Source organism: Schistocerca piceifrons, chromosome 4 (assembly GCF_021461385.2).
Source record: "Schistocerca piceifrons isolate TAMUIC-IGC-003096 chromosome 4, iqSchPice1.1, whole genome shotgun sequence".
Taxonomy (NCBI): domain Eukaryota; kingdom Metazoa; phylum Arthropoda; class Insecta; order Orthoptera; family Acrididae; genus Schistocerca; species Schistocerca piceifrons.
Window position 1 is genome coordinate 727,213,563 of NC_060141.1, and position 24,879 is coordinate 727,238,441.

At 41.6% G+C, this 24,879-nt stretch overlaps 1 protein-coding gene across 2 annotated transcripts in view; it reads left to right on the forward strand.

The window, feature by feature from the left end:
* Window positions 1–22,516, forward strand: part of LOC124794620 — a 191,198-nt gene extending 168,682 nt beyond the window's left edge. For both annotated transcript variants that reach the window (XM_047258110.1, XM_047258111.1), the window contains 2 exons: window positions 14,994–15,107; window positions 17,846–22,516. In XM_047258110.1, the coding sequence (XP_047114066.1) occupies window positions 14,994–15,107; window positions 17,846–18,047 (316 nt within the window). In that variant the 3' untranslated portion in view covers window positions 18,048–22,516. The remainder of the gene's footprint in view (window positions 1–14,993; window positions 15,108–17,845) is intronic.
* The last annotated feature ends 2,363 nt before the right edge of the window (window positions 22,517–24,879 follow it).

Sequence of the window (24,879 nt, forward strand, 5' to 3'; positions counted from 1 at the left end):
ATTTCTCGTGTAATTGGCATTTCTGTGGAAAAATAAGTGCTTGACTGAACATGTATTCAGCCAGGTAACCCACAAAATGCTTGGCGCACAGCAGTGAAGTTTATAACCGTGCTCGTAAGAAATATTCAGCTGCTGCAGTTTAAACTGTCCCTTAGGATCCTGCTTTTTTTTATGACCAATATTATGTTAAAGCTTAGCTTTTCTTGTAGCTGTACTGTATGAATATTAATTTAAACCATTAACTTTCCTTATTTGTGTTTTTACGCTACTTAACAATGATGTTGCTATTGGCTGACTACATCAAGTATTCTATGCTCTAAATATCTGCTGTTATCGCCAGATGAGATGACCTGACCTGACTTGACCTGACCTGTAGTGGGCTGACAAAAGCACATCACAATCTCAGCTTCAATGCTTCGGAAACTGCCATGCTGTATTTGGTGGAATTTGTGTTTATACTTCAGTAATACAAAAATATGCAGTATAAATGTTGCCACATGTCAAAGATCGTTAAAAAACGTGTTTTTTTCTTTCTGAGTTTTGTTTCCTAAAGTGTCTGGAAGTTCTATCTGTTACATAAAACCTTCATTATTCAGAGGATTGGTTTTACAACTCCAAGGGAAAGTATACCTAAGTTACTTAACACAGAATAAATGTACTTAGATGTGTGAAAAAGTGAATTTTCAAGAGGGAAAAATTGTAACACCCTGTTAAAGTCTCTACCAGTGATTACATTATGATTGGGGAACATGCCTACAAGTGAACTGAGGCTTCCAGTTAAAGTTTTTGGTTACATCAGGAGATGAGCGTGGTGGGTGATAGAGGGATCTAATTATCGTTTTATGACCAACCCTATACTGACTCTTGCCCTAACAATCTCACATGCAGCTTCAGTTTCTATTTCAGTGGATCTGAGTTTCTTGTCTATTGCCACAAATACACCACTTCCATTTCTCATTAGCCTATCCTTTTGATATACATCCAAATTTTCCCCAGGAATCTCACTACCATCTATTTCAGGTTTCAACCAGCTTTCTGTACCTAGTATTATGTGAGCTTCACTACTTTCCAGGAGCGCTTCTAACTCGTGGCACTTCATTGCAAAAGTTTCAGCAGTTGACTACTACAATTTTAATACTCTCACACATAGGAGGCATTATATTTTCTTACCTTACACTTATGCTTCTGTGTCACCTACAGCTGTTGTTATGAGGATTGGATCCTCCTGCAGGTGTGGGAGTTAAAATAGTCCCGAGGTATTCCTGCCTGTCATAAGAGGTGACTAAAAGGAGTCTCACACGTTTTGGCCTTTATGTGATGGTCTCCTGTCGGGTTTGACCTCCATTTTTCCAAATTTTTGCAAAGAGCGAGCCAATTGGGGAAGAGTGCCTTACATGGTGCATTGTGTCCATCATGCGCTGAAACCCGTCGCATCATTCGTTGAGGTGGATCTGCACTTCTGCTCAGTCTCCAGCTGTTGGGCGAGGTCTCCCTCCTGGGTGTGTTTTCCTCCATCCATTGTGCTGTATCTTTTTCTGCACTGACAATGACAATGGACCTGTTTCCTTGGGTGTACCTGATATCCAGCACGGCAGCCAGTCTGTTGTGGTGGGGCCACCATGTACCCTGTCAGTTGTAGCCCCCTGACCACACAGGGATTGCTCTGCTGGTGCCTGCACCGTTAACTCCCCACGTATGGCAAGGAGTAGATGCCTAGCACCCTGGGGCATCGGGACTCCTGGCAATGGCCATCCTGCTAGGTGGCCTTTGCTGCGGCTGCGTGGTGCCCATAAGGAGGGCCCCTGGTCAGAGTGGGTAGCATCAGGGCGGATGACATGGGATAAAGCGTACCACATCATCAGTTGGTGGTGATCACACACCAGCAGTCTCTAAGCATTCCAAGTGTCAGTACAACTCAAGGAAGTACGACCCCTCCATGGCCACACCATGGGAGGAGCGCCAGGCTAAGGATGGCAGCAGACCTTTTCACCCCAGTACCTCATATGTATGAGAGCCGATGGGGACTCCTTTGTTTCAGTGAAGCCTCAGTTTTTTTGTTCAGCATTTAGAGGGCAAGTTTGGAGAGGTGGAGGGCTTGTCCAAAATGCGGTCAGGGTCAGTCTTGATAAAAAAGGCATCCTCTGCCCGTCACGGGCGTTACTCACTTGTGTCATGCTGGGGGTTGTTTCCGTTACCATCATGCTGTATAAGAGTTTAAATATGGTCCAGGGTATTATATCCCTCAGGGACATTCTTGTGCAGTCTGACGACGAGCTACGTGCCAACTTAGAGCACCGTGATGTTCATTTCGTGTGACGCATACATAGAGGTCCGAGGGATAATCAGGTTGCCACCAGTGCCTTCATCTTGGCCTTTGAGGGTGACACGTTGCCCAAGAAAGTTAAAGTGATGGTCTACCACTGTGATGTCAAGCCATGTACCCCTCCCCCAATGCAGTGCTTTTAAGTGCAGGAAGTTCAGCCATATGTCGTCCTGCTATACTTCCAGCGTCACATGTCGAGATTGTGGATGGTCTTTGCATCCCAATATTCTGTGTGCCCTGCCTCCCATCTATGTCAGATGTGGAGAGGATCATTCCCCTTGCTCACCAGACTGCTGGATTTTGCAGCAAGAAAGGAAAATCATGAAATATAAGCACCTGGACTGACTGACCTACACTGAGGCTAAGAGGAAATTTCAGCACCTCCATCCTGCGGCTATGACCACCTCTTAACGCCACCACTACAAGAACAGTTGTAGCCCTATCAGCTCCACAAATTCCAGTTGGCTCTCAGAGCCGGAAGATTACATCTGCCCCCTTGATGGTGGGGGGCACTTCCCTCCCTGTTGCTCCCATACCACATACCTTGGGAGCACTGCCCCCCAACCATCGGGGATGTCTGTCCCCACTTCTCAGCCGGAGAAGCGAGTTCACAATCATCTTCAGTCCCTGAGACTGAATCAGTGAAGCCCTCCCAGCAAGAAAAACCCAAGGAGCAGTGAGAGAAACCCAAAAAGAAAACACCCAAGACCAAGGGAATTGCGGTGGCACCCACACCACCGCTATCTACAAGCTCTGTGTTTGAGGTTGGGGTGGAGATTTTGGCGTCTGCTGAGGACCTAGATCTCGCCGGACCCTCAGACACAATGGATATACAGGGTGGCGCAGATGGATCGGGTGGTTTTAAAATACTTGTCAAACTGTCAATTGTAAAGGTATTGGATTGAAATAAAGTGCAAAACGTGTAGTTACAATGGAAGTTTATTAACAAAAAAATAGTAATGTTAGTTTTTAAAAATTACATCCATCAAATGCCCTCCTTCTCGAGCGACGCATTCTTGGAGTCGGTCCTTAACGTTCCGCATTGCCCGCTCAAGCACATCACCAGGAATTGATGTGATTTCGGTGTGAATTGCTGCCTTCAACTCCTGAATGGTCCGGAGTTTGTTCATGTAGACCCTTGCTTTTAAATAGCCCCATAAGAAAAAGTCACATACCGTGAGGTCCGGCGAGCGAGGGGGCCAATGGACATCTCCATTATGGGAAATCAAACGGCCAGGGAACAGAGCGCGTACAGCTTGCATTGATATCCTAGCGGTATGTGCAGTTGCCCCGTCTTGTTGGAACCACATATTGCCCATGTCGTAATTGTTCTCTTCAAGTTGTGGGAGAAGAAAATCTTCAATCATGTTCACATAACGCTGCGAATTAACAGTAACCGCCTGCTCCCTTTCATTTTCAAAAAAGTAAGGACCAATTATCCCTACCTTAGAAACCCCACACCAAACCGTCACTTTGTCACTATGGACAGGCCGTTGGTGTAGATCTCTTGGGTTAGTGTCGACCCAGTAACGGCAATTTTGCTTGTTTACGTATCCGTTAATGTGAAAGTGAGCCTCGTCAGACATCATGATAGTCAGGTTTACATCTTCCAATAACTCCAACATCTGTTGGCTAAACTGAAGCCTTTGAAGATGGTCTGTTGGGAGAATCTTCTGTACCAACAGGATTTTATAGGGGTGGAATTTCAGTTCTTCGTTAAGAATCCTTTGAAGGCTCCGACATGACATTCCAAGAGCTTGAGCACGACGTCTCGTTGATCGACGTGGGCTCGCAGTGACATCGCGTCTCACACGCTCCACGCTCTCAGGCGTTGTTATTGTTGGCGGTCTAGGCGTCCATTTTGGAGCACATGAACCAGTAGTGCGGAAATTATGCACCCAACTCAATATCGTATCTCGCTTAGGAACACTACCGCGAGGTGGGATGTTGAAACGCCGGCGAAAGGCACGCGTCACAGCAACAATTGACTCGTTATTGCGTATGAACTCTTCCACTGCGAAAACACGATGCTCAACGGACCACGTAGCCATCGCGACTGACTGCCAGCCTGCAACTGAAACTTCCCGTCCCCCCCCCCACCACAGGACGAAGTCGCCGAACACCTGGCTCCCCCCCCTCCAGACGTACAGTCCACTTCAAAACCACCCGATCCATCTGCGCCACCCTGTAGATTGCTCAGGAAAAAGTCGGTGGCAGCAGGTGACCCTGAGACGTAAAGTGCCTCATTGAATATTCCATGCCTTCCCAGCCTCACGATCTTATTATCCCCTAGTGGAATTGCGGCAGTTTTTTCCACCACCTGGCTGAGCTACAGCAATTGTTAAGCTTTACACCTGCGTTCTGTGTTGCCCTCCAGGAAACCTGTTTCCCGGCATTGTGGACCCCTGCTCTTCGCGGCTACAGGGGATATTACAAGAACTGTAGTGAATATAATAAAGTGTGAGATGGAGTTTGCGTCTGTATCCTGAACTCTGTATGTAGTGAGCCTCTGCCCCTTCAAACCCCTCTTGAAGCTGTGGTTGTCAGGATACAGATGACACAGGAAATAACTGTCTGCAATGTATATGTTCCTTCAGATTGTGCAGTACCCCTGGACATATTGGCTCACTGATTGCTCAACTCCATAAAACTTTCCTAGTTTTGGGAGATTTTAATGCTCATAACCCCTTGTGGGGTGGCACCGTGCTTACTGGCCGAGGCAGAGATGTCGAAACTTTACTGTCTCAGTTCGCCCTCTAACTCTTAAATATTGGGGCCGCCACACATTTCATTGTGGCTCATGGTAGTTACTCGGCCATTGATTTATCATTTTGCAGCCCAGGACTCCTCCCTCTATCCACTGGAGAGCACCTGACGACCTGAGTGGTAGTGACCACTTTCCCATCTTCCTGTCACTCCCCCGGCGTTATACCCACGGACGCCTACCCAGATGGGCTTTCAACGAAGCAGACTGGGAATCCTTCACCTCTGCTGCCACCGTTGAATCTCCCTCACATGGCGCCATCAATGTTGTGCTTGAGCAGGTAACTACAACGATTGTTTCTGCGGCGAAAAATGCAATCCCTTGTTCTTTTGGGTGCCCCTGGTGAAAGTTGGTGCCTTGGTGGTTGCGGTAAGTTGCTGAGGCAATTAAAGAGTGTCGGCGAGCTCTACAGCGACATAAGCGGCACCCATCCCTAGAGCACCTAATAGCCTTTAAACGGCTCCGTGCCCGAGTTCGCCAGCTTATCAAAAGTTGGAAACAGGAGTGTTGGGAGAGGTATGTCTCGACCATTGGGTGCCATAGGTCACCTTACCGAGTCTGGATGAAGATCAGCTGTGTTTTTGGGTTCCAGACCCCAACAGGTGTCCCTGGCATTACCATCGATGGCATGTTATCTACCAATGCACTTTGCTGAGCACTGCGCTCGAGTATCTGCATTGGAGAATTACACCCCAGCTTTTTGCATTCCCAAATGGCAGATGGGAGGGAAAGTCCTCTAGTTCACTACACGCCTCAGTGAACTGTATAACACCCCATTCACAGAATGGGAGCTCCTCAGTGCCCTTGCTCATTGCCCCGACCCAGCTCCTGGGTCAGATCGGATCTGCAGTCAGATGCTTAAAACATTTCTCATCTGAAAACAAGCGACATCTCCTCATCGTTCTTCAACCGGATCTGGTGCAATGGTGTCTTTCCATTGCAGTGGCGGGAGAGCACCATCATACCGTTGCTAGAACCTGATAAAAACCTGCTTGATGTGGATAGCTATTGGCCCATCAGCCTCACCAACATTCTTTGTAAGCTGCTGGAACGTATGGTGTGTTGACGGTTGGGTTGGGTCCTGGAGTCACATGGCCTACTGGCTTCATACCAGGGTGGTTTCCGCTAGGGTCACTCTACCACTGATAATCTTGTGTCCCTCGAGTCTGCCATCCAGGCAACCATTTCCAGACTCCAACACCTTGTTGTCATATTTTTTGATTTATGAAAAGCATATGACATGACCTGGTGACATCATATCCTTGCCACATTATACGAGTGGGGTCTCCAAGGCCCGCTCCCAATTTTTATCCAAAATTTCCTGTCGCTCCGTACTTTCCATGTCCAAGTTGGTGCCTCCCATAGTTGCCCCCATATCCAGGAGTATAGGGACCCGCAGGGCTCTGTATCGAGTGTATCTGTATTTTTAGTGGCCATTAACAGTCTAACATCAGCTGTAGGGCCGTCCATCTCACCTTCTCTGTATGCAGACAGCTTCAGCATATCATACTGCTCCACCAGTACTGGTGTTGCTGAGCGGCACCTACAGGGAGCCATCATGGCTCTAGCCCACGGTTTCCAGTTTTCGGCTGCAAAGACGTGTTTTATGCACTTCTGTCGGTGTCATACGGTTCATCCGGAACCAGAACTTTACCTTAATGACAATCCACTTACTGTAGTGGAGATGTATCGATTCTTAGGACTGGTTTGCGACACTCAATTGACTTGGCTTCCTCACCTTTGTCAGCTTAAGCGTAAGTGCTGGCAGCATCTAAATGCCCTCTGCTGCCTGAGTGACACCAACTGGGGTGCAGATCTCTCTATGCTGCTGCCAGCTCTACAGAGCCCTTGTTCAATCCCGCCTTGACTATGGGAGTGTGCTTTATGGTTTGGCAGCGCCATCAGCATTGCATTTACTCGACTCAGTGCACCACTGTGGCTTTGACTAGCCACAGAGCTTTTAGGACGAGTCCGGTGACCAGTATCCTGGTGGAGGCTGGGGTCCCTCCATTGAAGTTTAGGCGTGCGCAACTGCTCACCAGTTACATATCACACATTCGTAGTTCTTCTGCACACCTGAATCACCGTCTTCTTTTCCCACCCACAGCGGTTCATCTCCCGCATCAGCAGCCCAGGTCAGTGCTTACAATTGCAGTTTGCATCCGATCCCTTCTATCCGAATTGGAGTCCTTGCCTTTAGCACCTATACTTGAGGGTCCATTCATGTACACCCAGGCTGCAGCTTCGCCTGGACCTATGACATGGCCCTAAGGACTCAGTTAAACCCACGGCTCTCCGTTGCCACTTCCTGTCGATTCTTGACAAGTATCGAGGCCATTAAGTGGTTTACACTGACGGTTCAATGGCTGATGGTCACGTCGGCTTTGCATATGTCCAAGGAGGACATATTGAATAGCATTCCTTGCCCGATGGCTGCAGTGTTTTTACTGCAGAGTGGGCTATGTCTTGTGCTCTTGAGCACATCTGTTCATGCCCTGGGGAGTTGTTTCTCCTGTGTTCTGAGTCCTTGAGTAGCCTACAAGCTATTGACCAGTGCTGCCATCATCATCCTTTGGTAGTGACCATCCAGGAATCCATCTATGCCCTGGAACAGTGCGATCATTCAGTGGTGTTTGTCTGGACCCCAGGTCACGTGGGAATCCCAGGCAATGGACTTGGCAACAGGCTGGCCAAACAGGCAATGTGGAAACCAGTTCGGCTTCTCTGAACCTGACCTGCATTATTCTGTCTTACACAGCAGGGTTTTTTGGCTTTGGGAGACAGAATGGCATAACAGTACGCACAACAAACTGTGTGTCATTAAGGAGACTACAAATGTGTGGAAGTACTCCATGCGGGCCTCTTGCAGGGAATCATTTGTCCTCTGTCGGCTCCGCATTGGCCATACGTGGCTAAGGCATGGTTACCTCCTCCGTTGCGAGGACCCACCTTGGTGTTGCTGTGGGTTACAAATGACGGTCGTCCATCTCTTGCTGGATTTCCCACTTTTACCTGCTCTGCGGCGGACTTTTAACTTTCCCAGCACCCTACCTTCGGTGTTGGGCAACAAAGCCTCAACAGCAGCTTTAGTTTTACATTTTATTCTTAAGGGTGGGTTTTATCATTTGATCTAAGTTTTTGCATGTGTCCTTTGTCCCTCTTGTCTCCTCCACCCTAGTGCTTTTAGGGTGGAGGTTTTCATGTGTTGCAGAGTGGCTGGCTTCTCCTTCTTATTCCCGTAGCCGGCCGGCCACTGTAATCTGCTTTCCTGTTTTACTGTCTTCTAACTGTTCCTTGTGTGTCTCTATTGTTTTCTTGTCTTCTTTTGTTCCTTTTAGTGTTTGTTTCCTTTCCTTCGTTCTTGTGGTTTTTTCTTTCTTTCCGTTTTGTGTTGTACGTTTCATTTATTTTATTCTCCCCCTTGTGGCATTGTTTTATTCAGAAGACAAGACCAATGGCCAAGCAGTTTGGTCCCTTCACCCCTCTTTTACACCATCCAACCAGGATGGATGGAGAGTTGTCTAATCTAAAAAACCCTTGTTTTCATCCCACACATAGTGGTCTACCTGAGTGGCAGCCTCTGATGTGTAGTGCACACCTGATGCTTTTAGTGGGACCCCTTCATTTCTCAGCCCTATGGTGCAAGTGCAGGAAGTTGCAGCCTTGCTTGCTACACGACCTTCAAAGTCTCTGGTTCAGTCCCTCCAGTCTACTCAGAAACAAAAGGCCATGATCGGTTCTGGTGAAAATGCTGTAGGTTGTGAGCTTTGTTGAAATATCATGCACAGGGCTAGTATTCTGAACCTACTCTGCCAGTCACTGGAATGACCCAACTACGATCTAGGAGCCCAGATGACTGGCACCATTTGTTCTAACGTGTACCACACTCTGCAGCTGGCTGCACCCTGTTAGCTGGCTGCATCCTGTTCTCTCGATCAGTGGCTGCTGGAATAGCCTCTTCAACATCTACATGTACATCCATACTCCGCAAGCCACCTGACAGTGTTCTTCAATCTGATCACACAATTGGTCCGATAGTCCATATGCTCTTACTTTGTTCATTAAACGACTGTGGGGAACTGTATCGAACGCATTGCGGAAGTCAAGAAACACGGCATCTACCTGGAAACCTGTGTCTATGGCCCTCTGAGTCTCGTGGACAAATAGCGCGAGCTGGGTTTCACACGATCGTCTTTTTTGAAACCCATGCTGATTCCTACAGAGTAGATTTCTAGTCTCCAGAAAAGTCATTATACTCGAACATAATAAGTGTTCCAAAATTCTACAACTGATTGATGTTAGAGATATAGGTCTATAGTTCTGCACATCTGTTCGACATCCCTTCTCGAAAACGGGGATGACCTGTGCCCTTTTCCAATCCTTCAGAACGCTACGCTCTTCTAGAGACCTACGGTACACTGCTGCAAGAAGGGGGGCAAGTTCCTTCGCATACTCTGTGTAAAATCGTACTGGTATACCATCAGGTCCAGCGGCCTTTCCTCTTTTGAGCGATTTTAATTGTTTTTCTATCCCTCTGTCATCTATTTCGATATCTACTATTTTGTCATCGGTGCGACAGTCTAGAGAAGGAACTACAGTGCAGTCTTCCTCTGTGAAAAAGCTTTGAAAAAGACATTTAGTATTTCGGCCTTTAGGCTGCCATCCTCTGTTTCAGTACCAAATTTGGTCACAGAGTGTCTGGACATTTCGTTTTGATTCTCCTACCGCTTTGACATAAGACCAAAATTTCTTAGGATTTTGTGCCACATTGAATGAGGCCCCGAGGCATACACACTGAGTGCACCTGGTATCCTTTCCTTCCCTTGCAGTCCTTTCCCTAGGAAATACCAACATTTGCTGTAAGTTTGAACTGCTGATGATTAATAGACCCCTACTGTTTTGCATTTGCCGCCTCTAGACAATGGACAGATCAGGTTACCCCAAAACAGAAGAAGTGAGTCCCACTGGCTCAGTTTCAGTTTCAGTGAAAGGCAGCACCTCAAACTTTTTGGGCAGGGCATCGGTACAAAATCCTGAGTCCTCCCTGGTACCTGTCCGTCCTATACAGGACACCTAGGTCTACCACTAACACGCCACTCACTGTCAAGTGGACAAGTAATGACAAATGTGTTAGATCAGATGGTCAATTTTCGAATAACCGTGCTGGGCGGCAGCCAAACATCTAACACAAAGAGTATGAATCGACATGAAATTCACATAATGAGAGATAATAACTACTTGCGCGCATGGGCGCGCGCACACACACACACACACACACACACACACACACACACACACACACATATATATATATATATATATATATATATATATATATATATATATATATATATATATGGTCTGTATATGTGTGGATGGATATGTGTGTGTGTGAGAGTGTACACCCGTCCTTTTTTCCCCCTAAGGTAAGTCTTTCCGCTCCTGGGATTGGAAATACTCCTTACCCTCTCCCTTAAAACCCACATCTTTTCGTCTTTCCCTCTTTCCTGATGAGGCAACAGTTTGTTGCGAAAGCTTGAATTTTGTGTGTATGTTTGTGTGTCTGTCGACCTGCCAGCACTTTCATTTGGTAAGTCACATCATCTTTGTTTTTAGATATATTTTTCCTACGTGGAATGTTTCCCTCTATATATATATATATATATATATATATATATATATATATATATATATATATATATACACAAAGATGGTGTGACTTACCAAATGAAAGTGCTGGCAGGTCGACAGACACACAAACATACACACAAAATTCAAGCTTTCGCAACAAACTGTTGCCTCATAAGGAAAGAGGGAAGGAGAGGGAAAGACGAAAGGAAGTGGGTTTTAAGGGAGAGGGTAAGGAGTCATTCCAATCCCGGAAGTGGAAAGACTTACCTTACGGGGAAAAAAAGGACAGGTATATACGCGTACGTGCGCACGCGCTCGCAGACACACACACACACACACACACACACACACAGTCAGACACAAGCAGACATTTGTAAAGGCAAAGAGTTCGGGCAGAGATGTCAGTCGAGGCGGATGACAGTTGACTGACATCTCTGCCCAACCTCTTTGCCTTCACAAATGTCTGCTTGTGTCTGTCTGTGTGCGGATGGATCTGTGTGTGTGTGTGTGTGTGTGTGTGTGCGCGCGCGCGAGTGTATACCTATCCTTTTTTCCCCCTAAGGTAAGTCTTTCCGCTCCCGGGATTGGAATGACTCCTTACCCTCTCCCTTAAAACCCACATCCTTTCGTCTTTCCTGATGAAGCAACCATTGGTTGTGAAAGCTTGAATTTTGTGTGTATGTTTGTGTTTGTTTGTGTGTCTATCAGCCTGCCAGCGCTTTCGTTTGGTAAGTCACATCATCTTTGTTTTTATACATATAAATAAAATAGAAAGAAACATTCCACATGGGAAAAATATATTAAAAAACAAAGATTCCATGACTTACCAAACGGGAAAGTGCTGGTAGATAGGCACAATAAAAAAACACACGAACACACACGCAAAATTTCAAGCTTTCGCAACCAACGGTTACTTCGTCAGGAAAGAGGGAAGGAGAGAGAAAGATGAAAGGGTGTGGGTTTTAAGGGATTGGGATGACTCCTTACCCTCTCCCTTAAAACCCAGATCCTTTCATCTTTCCCTCTCCTTCCCTCTTTCCTGACGAAGCAACCGTTGGTTGCGAAAGCTTGAAATTTTGTATATGTGTTTGTGTGTTGTTTTATTGTGCCTATCTACCAGCGCTTTCCCCGTATCTACCAGCGCTTTCCCCGTTTGGTAATATATATATATATATATATATATATATATATATATCCTCGAGCTAGCACGCCGTTTTCCATAACACGAGCGGGCACGCGGCCCACTTCTTTGTACACCTGAAAAGAATAAGTTTAATAAGTTTCCTTAGGTTAACGCTGCTTATTGGATCACTAATTATCTCGTAGACAACTCCCTCATTGTGGGACTATGTTGCTAGTTCGTAACTGGGATCCTTTTTTTTTTTTTTTTTTTAGCTGACTGTAAATTTTTTCTTGCCTAGCTTGCTTTGTATTTTATATTACTGTTGCTCACTTGGACATACGACAAGACAGTGTATCGTTGTTACCTGAAGCAGTAGTGAAGGAATAGGCATAGGTTTGCAATTGTGAAACATAAATGGAACCACACAAAATCATTTTATTTTTGGTTTTGCGCACTTTATACACAAGTGCGCCCACTCAAGGGTTAATAGATGTCACTATTAAGTTACACTGACTTCATTAATTTACCTCAAATTTTATGTGGTTGCTTATCACACAGTCCATCCCCTAAATCTTGATGATTAGCAGGATGGAAGAAATTACTGCCTCTTCTTAAGATTGCAGGCAAAAGTCATGCTTGTGAATGAATATCGGCATAATAAATAAAGATATTCTTGTGTCTATGATAACTCTTAGTATATATTATTTTCTTGCATTTTTATCACACATAGCATTTACTACACACATAGCATTTACCACACACATTGTTGTCGCATGAGTAAAAATTACACATCCTTTTTGTGTGAGATCTAAAACATTAGTACTCTCAGGCGAAAATTAAACAAAAGTTGTTAAAAAATTGAATATTTTCTGGATATTTCTCTTCTGTTATAAAGATAATTTTAAAAGCCTATTTTTGCCATCTTCTGTGGCAATGTACTTATTACTAGTGAGGAAAAGAAAACATTCATATAAATTAATAACAAGAGAAAAAGAAAAGAAAAAAGCTTAATATTGGGAGCTAGTTATTAAGGTATTACACAGATTCTGTACTTCCTGCAGAAAATACAGGATCCACAGGAAAGGATAGTATTTGAGGTACCTCTGGTACTGGTATCACAGGCACATGACTCTTGAGAGCTCTTCCAACACACCAATTCGCAGCAGCTGCCAATCGTTTGACAGTAGGCAGGGTGATTTCCAGCTGTGTATGAATGTCATTCAATTCATCCTGTGTTCGAGAACAGCATTCGCGGTGGGGCTGAATTTTGGCTGGTGCAATGTATTACAGGGCAGTGAACAAATAACTTTAAATTAAGCCCAGACTTTTGTCACCTCAGTGTACACCATATAGCTTGGATGCAAAATTAAGGAAAAAAAGTGATATTTAACAATTAGATGCATAAGATGATTTGCTGCACCTGTTTAAGAATCTTCGGAGAAAAAAGTGATTGTATTTACAAAGAAAAATGAGCATCACAATAAAGGTGTCGCAAACCATTTGCCCATTTTCGAAATTGCGATATCATGTCCATTAGTATTCAGTGGTTGCTATTATTTGCTCATTAATTTGGGATGTTTGTAGAATGAATATGAATGTTTATCTGATTTTCTCATGAAATTAATAACTGCTATTCAGTTACAAGTATTAGGGGTACAACAGAATATGGGCATGTCAAAAAGGACAATAACTTGTTCAGGTTTTAAACGGTCTTGCTCTGCAAGGTGGACACACACACACACACACACACACACACACACACACACACACACACACACACACACACACACACACAAAAGCATTAAATAACTTTCTTGAAAGATTAATAACTTAGCTTCCAATTCTGTGTGGCTGTCTGATGTTCAGCAACACTTCTTTTGGCAGGCTGTGATACATCCTCTTACTCTCAGATACTATCTGAACAAATGAGTGGACTTTAATATGAGGTGTGTCCACCCTTCGCCTTTGTCGTGGCTTGAACTCTGCTGATGACACTGTCAGTAAGGTGTCTGTGGAGGAATGGCAGCCCATTCTTCCTCAGGAGTCAACACCAGTGAAGGTAGTGATGATGTATGCTGAGGTCTTTAGTGAAATTAGCGTTCTGACTCATCACAAGGGTTTTTACTTAGGTTCAGGTTGGGAGTCTGAGCAGTCCAGTCCATTTCTGGAATGTTATTGTCAATGAACCATAACCTCATAGATGCTGTTGTATGACATGGTGCTTTGTCTAATGATACAGAGTCGTCTTCAAACTGTTCCTCTTCTATATACAGAACACATGCTGTAAAATGTGGTTATATCCTTCTGCGTTTTAGTATTTTCCAAAGCGGAATAAGGTGATGTAACTCCATCTTCTCCGTAATTCACTGGTGGCACTACACATAATGACAGGAAGTGTTCTCCTAAATTCTTTCATGGGATTGCCACAGGATATAGTATACTTCATCATTCCAAGTCACTCATTTCCATCATTCACCACCCATTGGCTTCGCTCTTTACATGAATTCAAGTGCCACTTAGCAAGGATTACAGAAATGTGTGTCTTATGGGGACCTTCATGACCGTTGTAACCCATTCTTTTTAGCCCCCTAAGCACAATCCTGGTGCTAGCTGGAGTACTGGTAACATTTTGGAACTAATGAGTGATACCTGAGTTGATGCAATTTTTCTATAACCACCTTCTGCAATACTTGAAAGTCTCTGTCCCTTTGTACATGAGGTCTACCTGGTGTTCATTTAGCCGTGATTGTTCCTTTGTGTTTCCACTTCGCAACCTCATCACCAACAGTTGACTGGGCAGCTTTACAAATATTGAAATAGATTTGTTATTCGGGTGACATCCAATTAGGAATACACATTCAATGTCACTGAGCTCTCCGGACCATTCCATTCTGCTGTCGAGTCTTCTCAACAGGCATCACAATACTCCCTGTCTCCTGTTATACTATTGGGTCTACCTGTTGTGACACCTAGTGCTCAATTATGCATTACATAGGGTTGTGCAGATACATTTAATCAGATAAAGTATATATTCCACCCTGAATATTCCATTGGTTTGATTAGAATATTTAAAATTTGAAGGTGATTTATTAATTTTTTTACTGTTATTTTTTATTTTTGTGTTACTGAAGTTACGTCTTTCAATATTACAGGGTTTCTAGAGGTACAAGTACTACTGAAGATAAAGAATACAAATCTTCCTATACAACAAAAGTTACTGGGCCTAACAGGAGTTTGCCAAAAGGACCAAATGATGATCTTCTCTTGTAAGTGTATTGTATAAGAATTCCATTACTTAACGTATATTTGACAGGCACATTGACAATACAGAAAACATTGCTAAGCTTCCATACAAATCCTTCTTCAGATCTAATAGAATAAACATACGCCTTTATGGGTACATTGTCTCAGCTAACTACATTTTACAGTCACTGCAGCCCAAATGGAATGATGAATTGTATTGGATGGATTGACTGCGGGGTTGCCTTGGGTGGATCGGTAGAGGGAAAAAGAAAGGTGGGAAATAAAAGGGAGGGTTGAATGGAAGAGTGGCTAACAACTGAGGTGAAAAGAAAGCATGCATAGAGGATATGCTTGGGTCTCCCACAGGGACAAATATGGCATAAGGATGAACCAGGATATCTCGTAGACACACACTTGGTGGGGGGGGGGGAATTACTCATTTTTTGGCACAGTGACAAGTAATCGAGGTTTTGGATAAGGATATATGTAATTTGTTCTAGGCTGAAGTGATATTGGGTGATTTTGGTGTTCTACTTAACATTTGGTTCCTGGTGATGGTCACGGGATTAGGAGCATGTGTGGATATGGTATGGGAATTTTTTTTACAGGCTAGGTTTGGAGGGTAATTCCTGTCTGTGGAAGCCTTAGAAAGTTCATAAGCATGCTGGAAAGAGATCAGTGTAGATGTCCCAACCACGGGTGGATAGACTTTTGGAAGAGACTTTTTAGTGCAGATCTGATAGCCACTATCAAAACAGAGATACTGTTGATGGTTACTGAACTTTATATGTGCAGAGGTTTTTACGGAGCCATGGGATAAGTTGCTTGCTGGCGTGAGGAGATCCAGAGGAAGCAGATCTACTCAGTGGCTGATCAAGATTCTCAATACAACATACTGTAATTCAGTTGCCATTTCAAGACCTATTCCATCAGGGTCCTTTTCTCCCTATCCCATTCCTCTCCACTTTCTGGACTACACTGATCGGAATAATCTCCACAGCACATCCTTTGAACCATCTAGCCTCAATCTCTGCTATTTCATATCTAACACTCATCCTGACCCTTGTCCCCATGCCATCCGCTTCAGTCATACTACACCCATGGCTTTCTCTCTGCAGTTTCCATTTTCCTCTGTTCTGTCACCCCCTTTCAGTCCACCCATCCACATCATTTCTCACCACACTCAACTCCTCACTGCCTGTGCCAGAGCAAGCTCACCATTGCTACACTTCTATGCTGTGCACTTTCTGCCTCTCTCTCATAGCTGTCAGCCACACTTACCTCCAACTCTTATCTTGCACTCCCAGCCACCTTTTTCCCATCACCCAGTCCTCCCAATGCATCTCCTCACCCTAATCAAGTAACAGTGTTGGTAGAATGTAATTGGCTGGGACAATGTATCCACGCAAGTGTTCACTCACGCGTGTGCGTGGGCTCGCAGTCACGTGTGTGTGTTGGCTCACAGTCCCACGTGGGAGTGGGCTCGTGGTCTCGCAAGTGTGTGTGTGTGTGTGTGTGTGTGTGTGTGTGTGTGTGTGCGTGTGCGTGCGTGTGCGTGCGTGCGTGCGTGCGCACGTGCGTTATTAGATTCTGCAGTGGAAGTACAATTAAGTATTTGATGACAATTTTAATGTTTATTTACTCTCTAATAACTTTGATATTAATAGAAAATGAAAAGCTTTTGAAGGAAAATAAAAGATAAATGCAGGTTAGTCTTAATTGACTCATATGAGCTTAATGGTTTTGGTAAACCTAGTTCACTTGCAGTACTTCTGAGACATGAATATCAAAGAAAAAATCTGAGCATCCAGTTCTTATTGCTACGGTTTAGACCTTTTCCTCACTATAAAATTACATTTGTCTATGATGATTTGTATAGATCTTGAATAACTATGCTGTTGCTCCTGTACTTGATATTGTGAGTAGTCTTCCATTGGTAAAGATTAGTTTATTCCTCTTTAATTAGATGTATTTTATTGAACATTTATTGAAACTGTCTAGATCTTCAGTAAACTGAAAAGCTTTTAAACTGAAAGAGAAATTGCAAGTAACTCATTCAGTCTCAAAATTTGAAATAATTTGTTCCATCGTATTGACCTTTTTCTTGTTGATCAAGTACTTCAGTCCAAGTTAAAATGGGTAAAGTGGTGAGAAATAATTATGTATCATAGTTAATATACTTTCACTGCTTACAGTACTATGTAAGCCACTGAGAAAGCATTTCTCTCTCTCCCTCTTTCTTTCTTTCTTTCTCTCTTGGTTTGAACATTGTAAGAATGAACTATGTAATTACAGTTGGTGTTACTCCAGCCCTTTTCTCTCACTGGGAAACTATTCAAATAATTTCCACTTTGTTCTACTACATATGATCAATATTAATTGCATAAGGAAAGTTTTGTCAAATAAGATTATGGAGAGAAAAAAGCTGTATTTTCAGGATATTATATTTTGGTTTTACCCTATTAAACTCTCAGTCAATACAGAGAAAATATTAAGTTAATGTGATCATGGTCACTTTCTAACACATTGAATCAAAATTTAAACAGTCTTCACAAAGAATAACAATGTAATCATAGAAATTAATGACATGCAGCTACTTGTAATAATTTCTTTTATTGGTGTTTTAAAGATCTGTAGTCTAGAAAATTTTCTGAAGCACTGAAATAATTATCTCTTAAAATATACTTCTTGAGCAAAAGGAATGAAGTATGGTTTATTGTCAAATGAAATGACTGATTAATCAATCATCTCCTGTTTCTAGAACTGATTACATGACATGGAATGGTCCCAATCCAGATATGGTAAAGGGTCCGGATCGTTCACTACTCTCAGAACGAAGTTACATTGCAAGGGGCCCAGATCCTTCATTACGTAAGGGTCCTATATTTGGTCTGGCAAAGGGTAGCTTGTACTCTTGCCGACGAGCTGCGCAGACTGAGTCTGGGGAGTCTCGTGGAAAATAGCGGCCGCTGTTATGTGGGCTGCTGTAGAACTAACCAGCTAAGTTGTATTTGTCTCATTCTCACAGCAGTGCCATGCTGAGACGGAAATGAACCTGCAGGTGACACCTTTTAAACATGTATTGGTTGGATCTATAGTGTGTAAGAAACAATTCTTGTATTTTTCTGTAGATTGCAGTGATTTAACCAGTAGCCTTGTCACCTGATACTAAAAAAAACATAGTTGTTTCTGTGTAGTGATTGTTGGTCACCCATCACTGTGCAAATTTGTTTTCCTGGTAAACTGGTGTGGACTTGTTACTCCTCAGAGCTATGTGTGTGCTGTAAGTGGTATTAATGTTGAAGTATGTGCAATATATGCTGAAATGTGTTTGTCATACTTGTATTATTAGTTTTAGGTGAGCCTGTGTGTAGGAGCTACAGCAACTTAAAAGGTCACAACATACCTTCTGTGGCTGGTACTGTCTTATTTTATTGTAATATTTAGGACTATCTAAAGAAAAATGTTCCACAAAGTGTGTGTACTAACCAACACATATAGTTACTGTAAGTTTCTATCATTGGAATTATTCTTCAGTTTGATTGTGTGTTTTGCAAGAAAATACAGCTCTCTCACATTTTTCCTGTAAGAGATATGGGGACTCTTTACCTTCTTCAAGCAAACCTGAACACAGACATTTGCCATTGGTCCATTTTAATTCTGTCGAATAAAGTGGTGTAGTGGTAAGACATTGGACTTGTATTCAGGAAGAAGGTGTTTCAAACCCCGAGCTGGCCCTAAATTTAGGTCTTCCATGGGTAAGTCCTTAAGACAGCTGCCTCAACAATTCCTTTAAAAAGGAAAAGACCAATTCCCTTTCCGATCCCAGCATGTCTGTGTCTCTATTGAACTTGTTGCTGATGGGACATTAAACTCTAATCTCCCATCCTTTTGAGTTTCATTCTAGGCAGCACTACAGAGCCTTTTAATGTGACTTTCAAAAATTACTTTCGAGAAATGTCAGTATTTGAGGCTGTGGAGGATTTTTTAATGTCACATGATGTGTGACATCTGTGTACATAGACTGTGCACATAATAATTCCTTCAACCTTAAGATCTTTTTACCTCCCAGCCTTACTCTAATTTCGGCATTTAATTTTTACCTGTGTGATTTATGAACCATCTGAGGGTCTCTGCATTAGCTATCCATTGAAATAGCCAGCTTGAATTGTGCTGCCAGAATTTTTTTTATGTTTCCCATAAATTTGATAGAGAGAGAGAGGGGGGGGGGGCAAGGTTAAATTTCCTGATAATCTGATTATTCACCAGTATTATGGGCACTGTTTGCGTGCACTGTGCATTGTCAGGTCAAGTCAAGACACTGATGGCAGTGATCTGGTTTATGAATTGCTGTATTAGACTGGACAGTTCCTTGTTGTTTTTCAAGAGGGAACATCTGCACTACTGTTAATTTCTCTTCCTTTCTTTTTATTCTAAACAAGTACATTACAGATACAACAGTATACACTCAAATATTCATCATAGTCAATCACATGTTTCAGTTACTTATTATACTTAATACAGCTATAAGTATAACTGAATATCTCACAGTTTGGTTGGAAGTCATCATGATTCACATTACAAGAAGATACTGTTGGGCTTTGTCAAAATATTGTGTGGTTAATGGAACCAGTTACGTGGCTGGTCACTTCAAGTTTACCTTTATTGCACTCAGTTTGGGTAGTGCATCTGATATCAATACTATTCCCACTATTGCAATTTGCTAAGGTCAGCCTCAATTCTTAATTCTGAAAAATCATTTATCATAGTATATTATTGCTTTCTTTATAGAAATTTTACTGTCCTCCAATTTTGTGTTTGTTAGCCAGTTTAGCAACTAACTGTCAATTCTTTTGCCTGTCATTCCCCACGTACAAGGTCAGAGTATCAAGAGTCTTCATCTGGTAACATTACAGTTATGGATAATTATGGTTCTCCCCAGACATTAGTTGCAATACACAGTAACTTCCACTGTTCTGTCAAATGTACTTTGCAGTTACATGTATTATCAGAATGACATTTTCTACCCCCTTTAGTTGCCTCACTAAAAATGTCACGAAAAGTTTTAATGAATTAGGATTTTTAAAATGACTGTCTCATTTATAAATTAAAACCTTTTAGTAACACCCTATCTCCATGAACTGACACTATTATGATAAAGAATTAATGACATTATACCTGACATTAGAAAAAGAATTGCCACTGTGTAATTATATATTTCATTCAAACCTATACCTATGATGTCTGACTTCCGGCCGACATATCAATTATGACTTTCCTTTTCAAATTTATGAACTGTGGCAGTGCTGGATACAGCTTCCTTATCGAAGATCCTATTATTTTATGATAAGCAAACATAATATTTGTTTTCTCAGGTTTGCCCAGGCCATCAAAATTATGTATCCTTTTTTAATTTTATTGATTGTAAGCCTGCTTTACCCTTAATAAAACATTGTACAGAGTACTGTAGGCTAGCAGTTGTTAAGTTGTGAGAGTGTATTTATTGTCTCCTCACATTTCCCCTAGCTACAGCACTTTCGTTGGCATCTTGAATGCCTTTATGAAATATTCGTGGAAACTTTCTAGAAAGACTGGGACTCAGTCTTAATGGTATCAGTTTTAATCAGTCAAGAAGTTTGTTTTGTCTTTTCTGTTTTGTACAATTTGTATTTCATCGTTACTTGATTAAAGTGTTAGTGTATGTTTCTCAATTCTGTACATGACATTTTATCTGTTATTAAAAGACATTATTATTCATTCTTTAATACATTCTCTTGATTTGTAACAATCTGAGAACACATGATAATGGAAGCTGACATCATGACTCTCTCTCTCTCTCTCTCTCTCTCTCTCTCTCTCTCTCTCTCTCTCTCTCACACACACACACACACACACACACACACACACACACACACACTGTTGTATCTCAGTTTTTTGAATCTCATTTGCTATCAGATTTTTGTTGTTAATTTCATACCTGTTGACCAGCTGTACATATCTCACTAGCTTTGATCCCAGTATAACCATTGTATCATACCATTTCCTCTAACTTGTCCATCTCTTTCACTGAGTGAAAGAAACTTCGGCTTCAGAAGCTTAGGTCTTTTTCAGCTTTTGTTCATGTATGTGCCTAAGCAAGCAGATTTTCCAATTTTCTTGTTTATGGATAATTATATGTCAATTTTTTACTTCATTTGCACACTCCTAAGCAATTAATAATAAAAGCTGCTGTGACCCTAATGCTATTGTGGAGTACGTAATGGCCTTTTAAATTTCAAAGGCTACAGGGAGTAATAAAAATGATGTTTGTGATTTCTGTCATGGCTGTGGACACAAAAGATGATTGAAAGAGATTTCTGTTGCTTGTTACAAACACAGTATATTTTGTGAAACTAGAGTGTAAATATCCCAAGTGTCTTGCAAACATCAGCTGTAGGATGTTCATTGCTTGTTCCTCTAAAATAAAAACTCTCAGGTTTTGCGACATTTTTGTCAGAGAATTACTCAATAGGATTGCAGTGAATGAAAATTTGCAAAGTATGATGACAGGTTAATTAGTAATTGAGGTTTTCAGATATCAGTATTCTATAGAATGCAAAAATGAGACCCAGTATTTCACTTTCACATGAGAGTGGCAGTGATACTTTTTGAACCAAGCTGTAGCTACAATTGACAGCCCTAGTTAATTAAGACATGTTTCATCAGCAGGTGTGGTTTAACTGGGAATGATAGAAGAGTAGTAAAATGGGGACATTTGACTGCCTGTTTTCTTATAGGGGCCAAAGGGATCAGCTGTTATGATAGTTAAGATTCTTCCTGTTGATCTCTACCAAACTCATTGTCACTGTTTTTCATAATATAACCTAGCAGAAAGATGTATGTAACATATTTTACTACAGCAACAATAATGAATTATAAACTGTCAATTTGCATTTATTTTATAAAAATTCATATAAAATTTGTGCATAAAGAAGTTATTTCTCTATCCGGATGCAGTAACTGTAAAACTTCTGTAGTAGTAGAGTCTAATTTGAGCACCAGTACATTAGTATTATGAAACTGGTAACGTTTTAATAAATTGGCATTTTGTTTAGCATCAAATTTGCAAATGCATTGACTAAAACTTTTAGGAATTTGGGTCAAAATATTAAGGATTGTCTAGAGCTGTGAATTTGGATTTAGGTAAGGCATTTTATGTTAGTGGTACTAATTGCAAATGTTTACAGGAAGACCACCATTTGAAATTTTGGCATGTGCAGAAGTGACAAAATAGTGTAATCTCATTGAAATCATAGAGAAGAGGGTGAACTGAATAAAATTCAGCCACTACCTGCCTTAAATTTTTGCTTGGAAATGTCATGTTTGTCATGAAGCATATTGTGTATTATGTATCATCTATGTACAAAAGTGAGACCCAATTAATAAAATGATATTTCCTGAAAACTTGCCTTACAAGTTACTTCTGATATCCCATCAGTTACCTCTGCCCTTTTCTAATTTGTGCTTGATAAATCAAATGATCAACTGTTTCCTTGATCATATAGTCTATAACCAGTACCCAATTCTTTGAACAGTAAATTCATTAATGTTCTCAATCCAAGATAATGATGTTATGTGTGGTGTAAATATCTTTCATCTTTACTAAATCTTACATGGCTCTTCATGTAATAGTGAAGCAACTAGACTTGAAATTCACTTATTCTACAAAAATACACTAAATTATACACCTGAATAATCACAAAAATTTAATGTGCAGGTAGTTGCTAATATGTTTGTGATATATAGTTGATGTCACTGTGAGGTCACACACACAAATTTTTACAAACTGTTTGGCTTTTTGGAATTAGCCTTCATGGCCGAGATCACTAAACAGTGGCAATATAAGGATGGTTTGATATGTCTGATAAATTTCCATGAATGAATGGAACATTTTTGTTGTGCCTTCATGCTTGGTAAACTTGATTATGCCAAATATTATATAAATAATTTCAACAATGTACAGCATACAGTTCACCGTTAACAGCCATCTGGGTTAGTCAGTGTGTTGACAATGATTAAAATTGGAGAAAATAGAATTTCATGCTGTTACTAAACATTTTCATTTGAAGGGTTGGGCTGTCACACAAGTCGAAGCAGAATTGAAGTAAGTTCATGCAGACTACGCACCATCACAGAAGACGATTACTTTTGGATTAATGAAATTCAACATGGTCAGACAAGTACCAAAGTCGAAGTGTGCTCTGGTTGTCCCAATAGAGGTCACCGTAAAGGAAACCATTGACAAAATCATGATACGGCAATGCAAGACAACCAAATAAAAATTCATGGGTTTGCTGAGACTGTAACACATTCATAATATCCTGCATGGAGAATTGGCTATGGATACGCTGTGTGCGAGGAGGGTGTTGCGATTGCTCACATTCAAACAAAAGCACATCCAGCACAACATTTCAGCACAAAAGTCTGTACAAGACTTTTTGTGCCGATTTTTGACTATTGATGAAACCTGGATCCATCATTACACACCAGAGTCAAAATGGCTGTCAAAACCTTGGACAAAGACTGGTGTAAGTGCGATGAAGAAAGTGAAGACCATTTTGTCAGCTGGTAAGGTGCTGGCCTAAAACGATAACTAGACCCTAATATGCTTAATTAGTAGATCATTTGAAATTTACGTTGGCTGATAAGAGACCAAAGTTGGCACAAAAAAAAGTTCTCTTTCACCAGACTAATGCACCATCCCACATGTCAGTGATGGCGAAAGTGCATGAACTGGGCTTTGAATTGGTTCCTAATCCTTCCTATTCACCAGACAGCCCCGGTTGACTTCTTCCTGTTCTGTAACTTGAAACTTTGGCTTCCAGGGAAGAAATTTTCATCAAATGAAGAAATGATAGTTGCAGTGAACAAGTATTTTGCAGAGTTTGATAGAATATATTTTACCGATGAGATGAAAAAGCTGAAGGATTGCTGGATATCTCTCAAAGGAGACTTACGTCAAGAAGTAAGGTGAATTGTTTATGAAACAAACATTTTATCTTACATTTTTAGCACACTTATCAAAACACCCCTGTATAGTGAGAGGGGCTGAGGATCAGTTGACTTGTGTCCTGTTTATGAGAAGGGACTATGAGTATTTAAGTGAAAAGAATAGAGAGATGATGATGTAGAATTTCTAATAACTGTCTACCATGGACTAAGTTTCAAACCATTCTACACTCACAAGGGACACCTTTGACCTTGAATGCTCGGAACCACATGAAACCATGCTTACACTAACACTTTATCATAAAAACAACAATGGTCTGTATCATCTCCATGCAAAACTCTGCACTTGTCTGCTAGTGCCATATTGTAGCTGCACCAGCAGGTGCTCTAGCTGCATGAATGGTATACCTGCAGTACAAGTATGTCTTTTGGACTATTCACATGTGTCAACTTTGTACAGTTGTATCACAAAGAGAATTAATCCTACGAATGTTATCCAAATATTAGGGACAAAGTAGTGACGTGCTGAATATGGAAATGAAATCAAAGTTGAGGATAGTGTGTTCACAGATATATAACATAATAATTCACAAATATAATGGAGATGACACAGAAATACATGAAATTATGCTGGATAGAAATACTGATTTTGAAGGACAGGAATAACCTATCCTGTAGATGGCTGTTCAAGCAGTACACTGTGTTCATCTTCAGAAAAACAGGAACAGTTCAGTCAAAATAAGTACGAACTATCTCCACCCAAACTGTTGTAGCCCAGTGTATTAGAAGATGTTAATGACAGTGTCC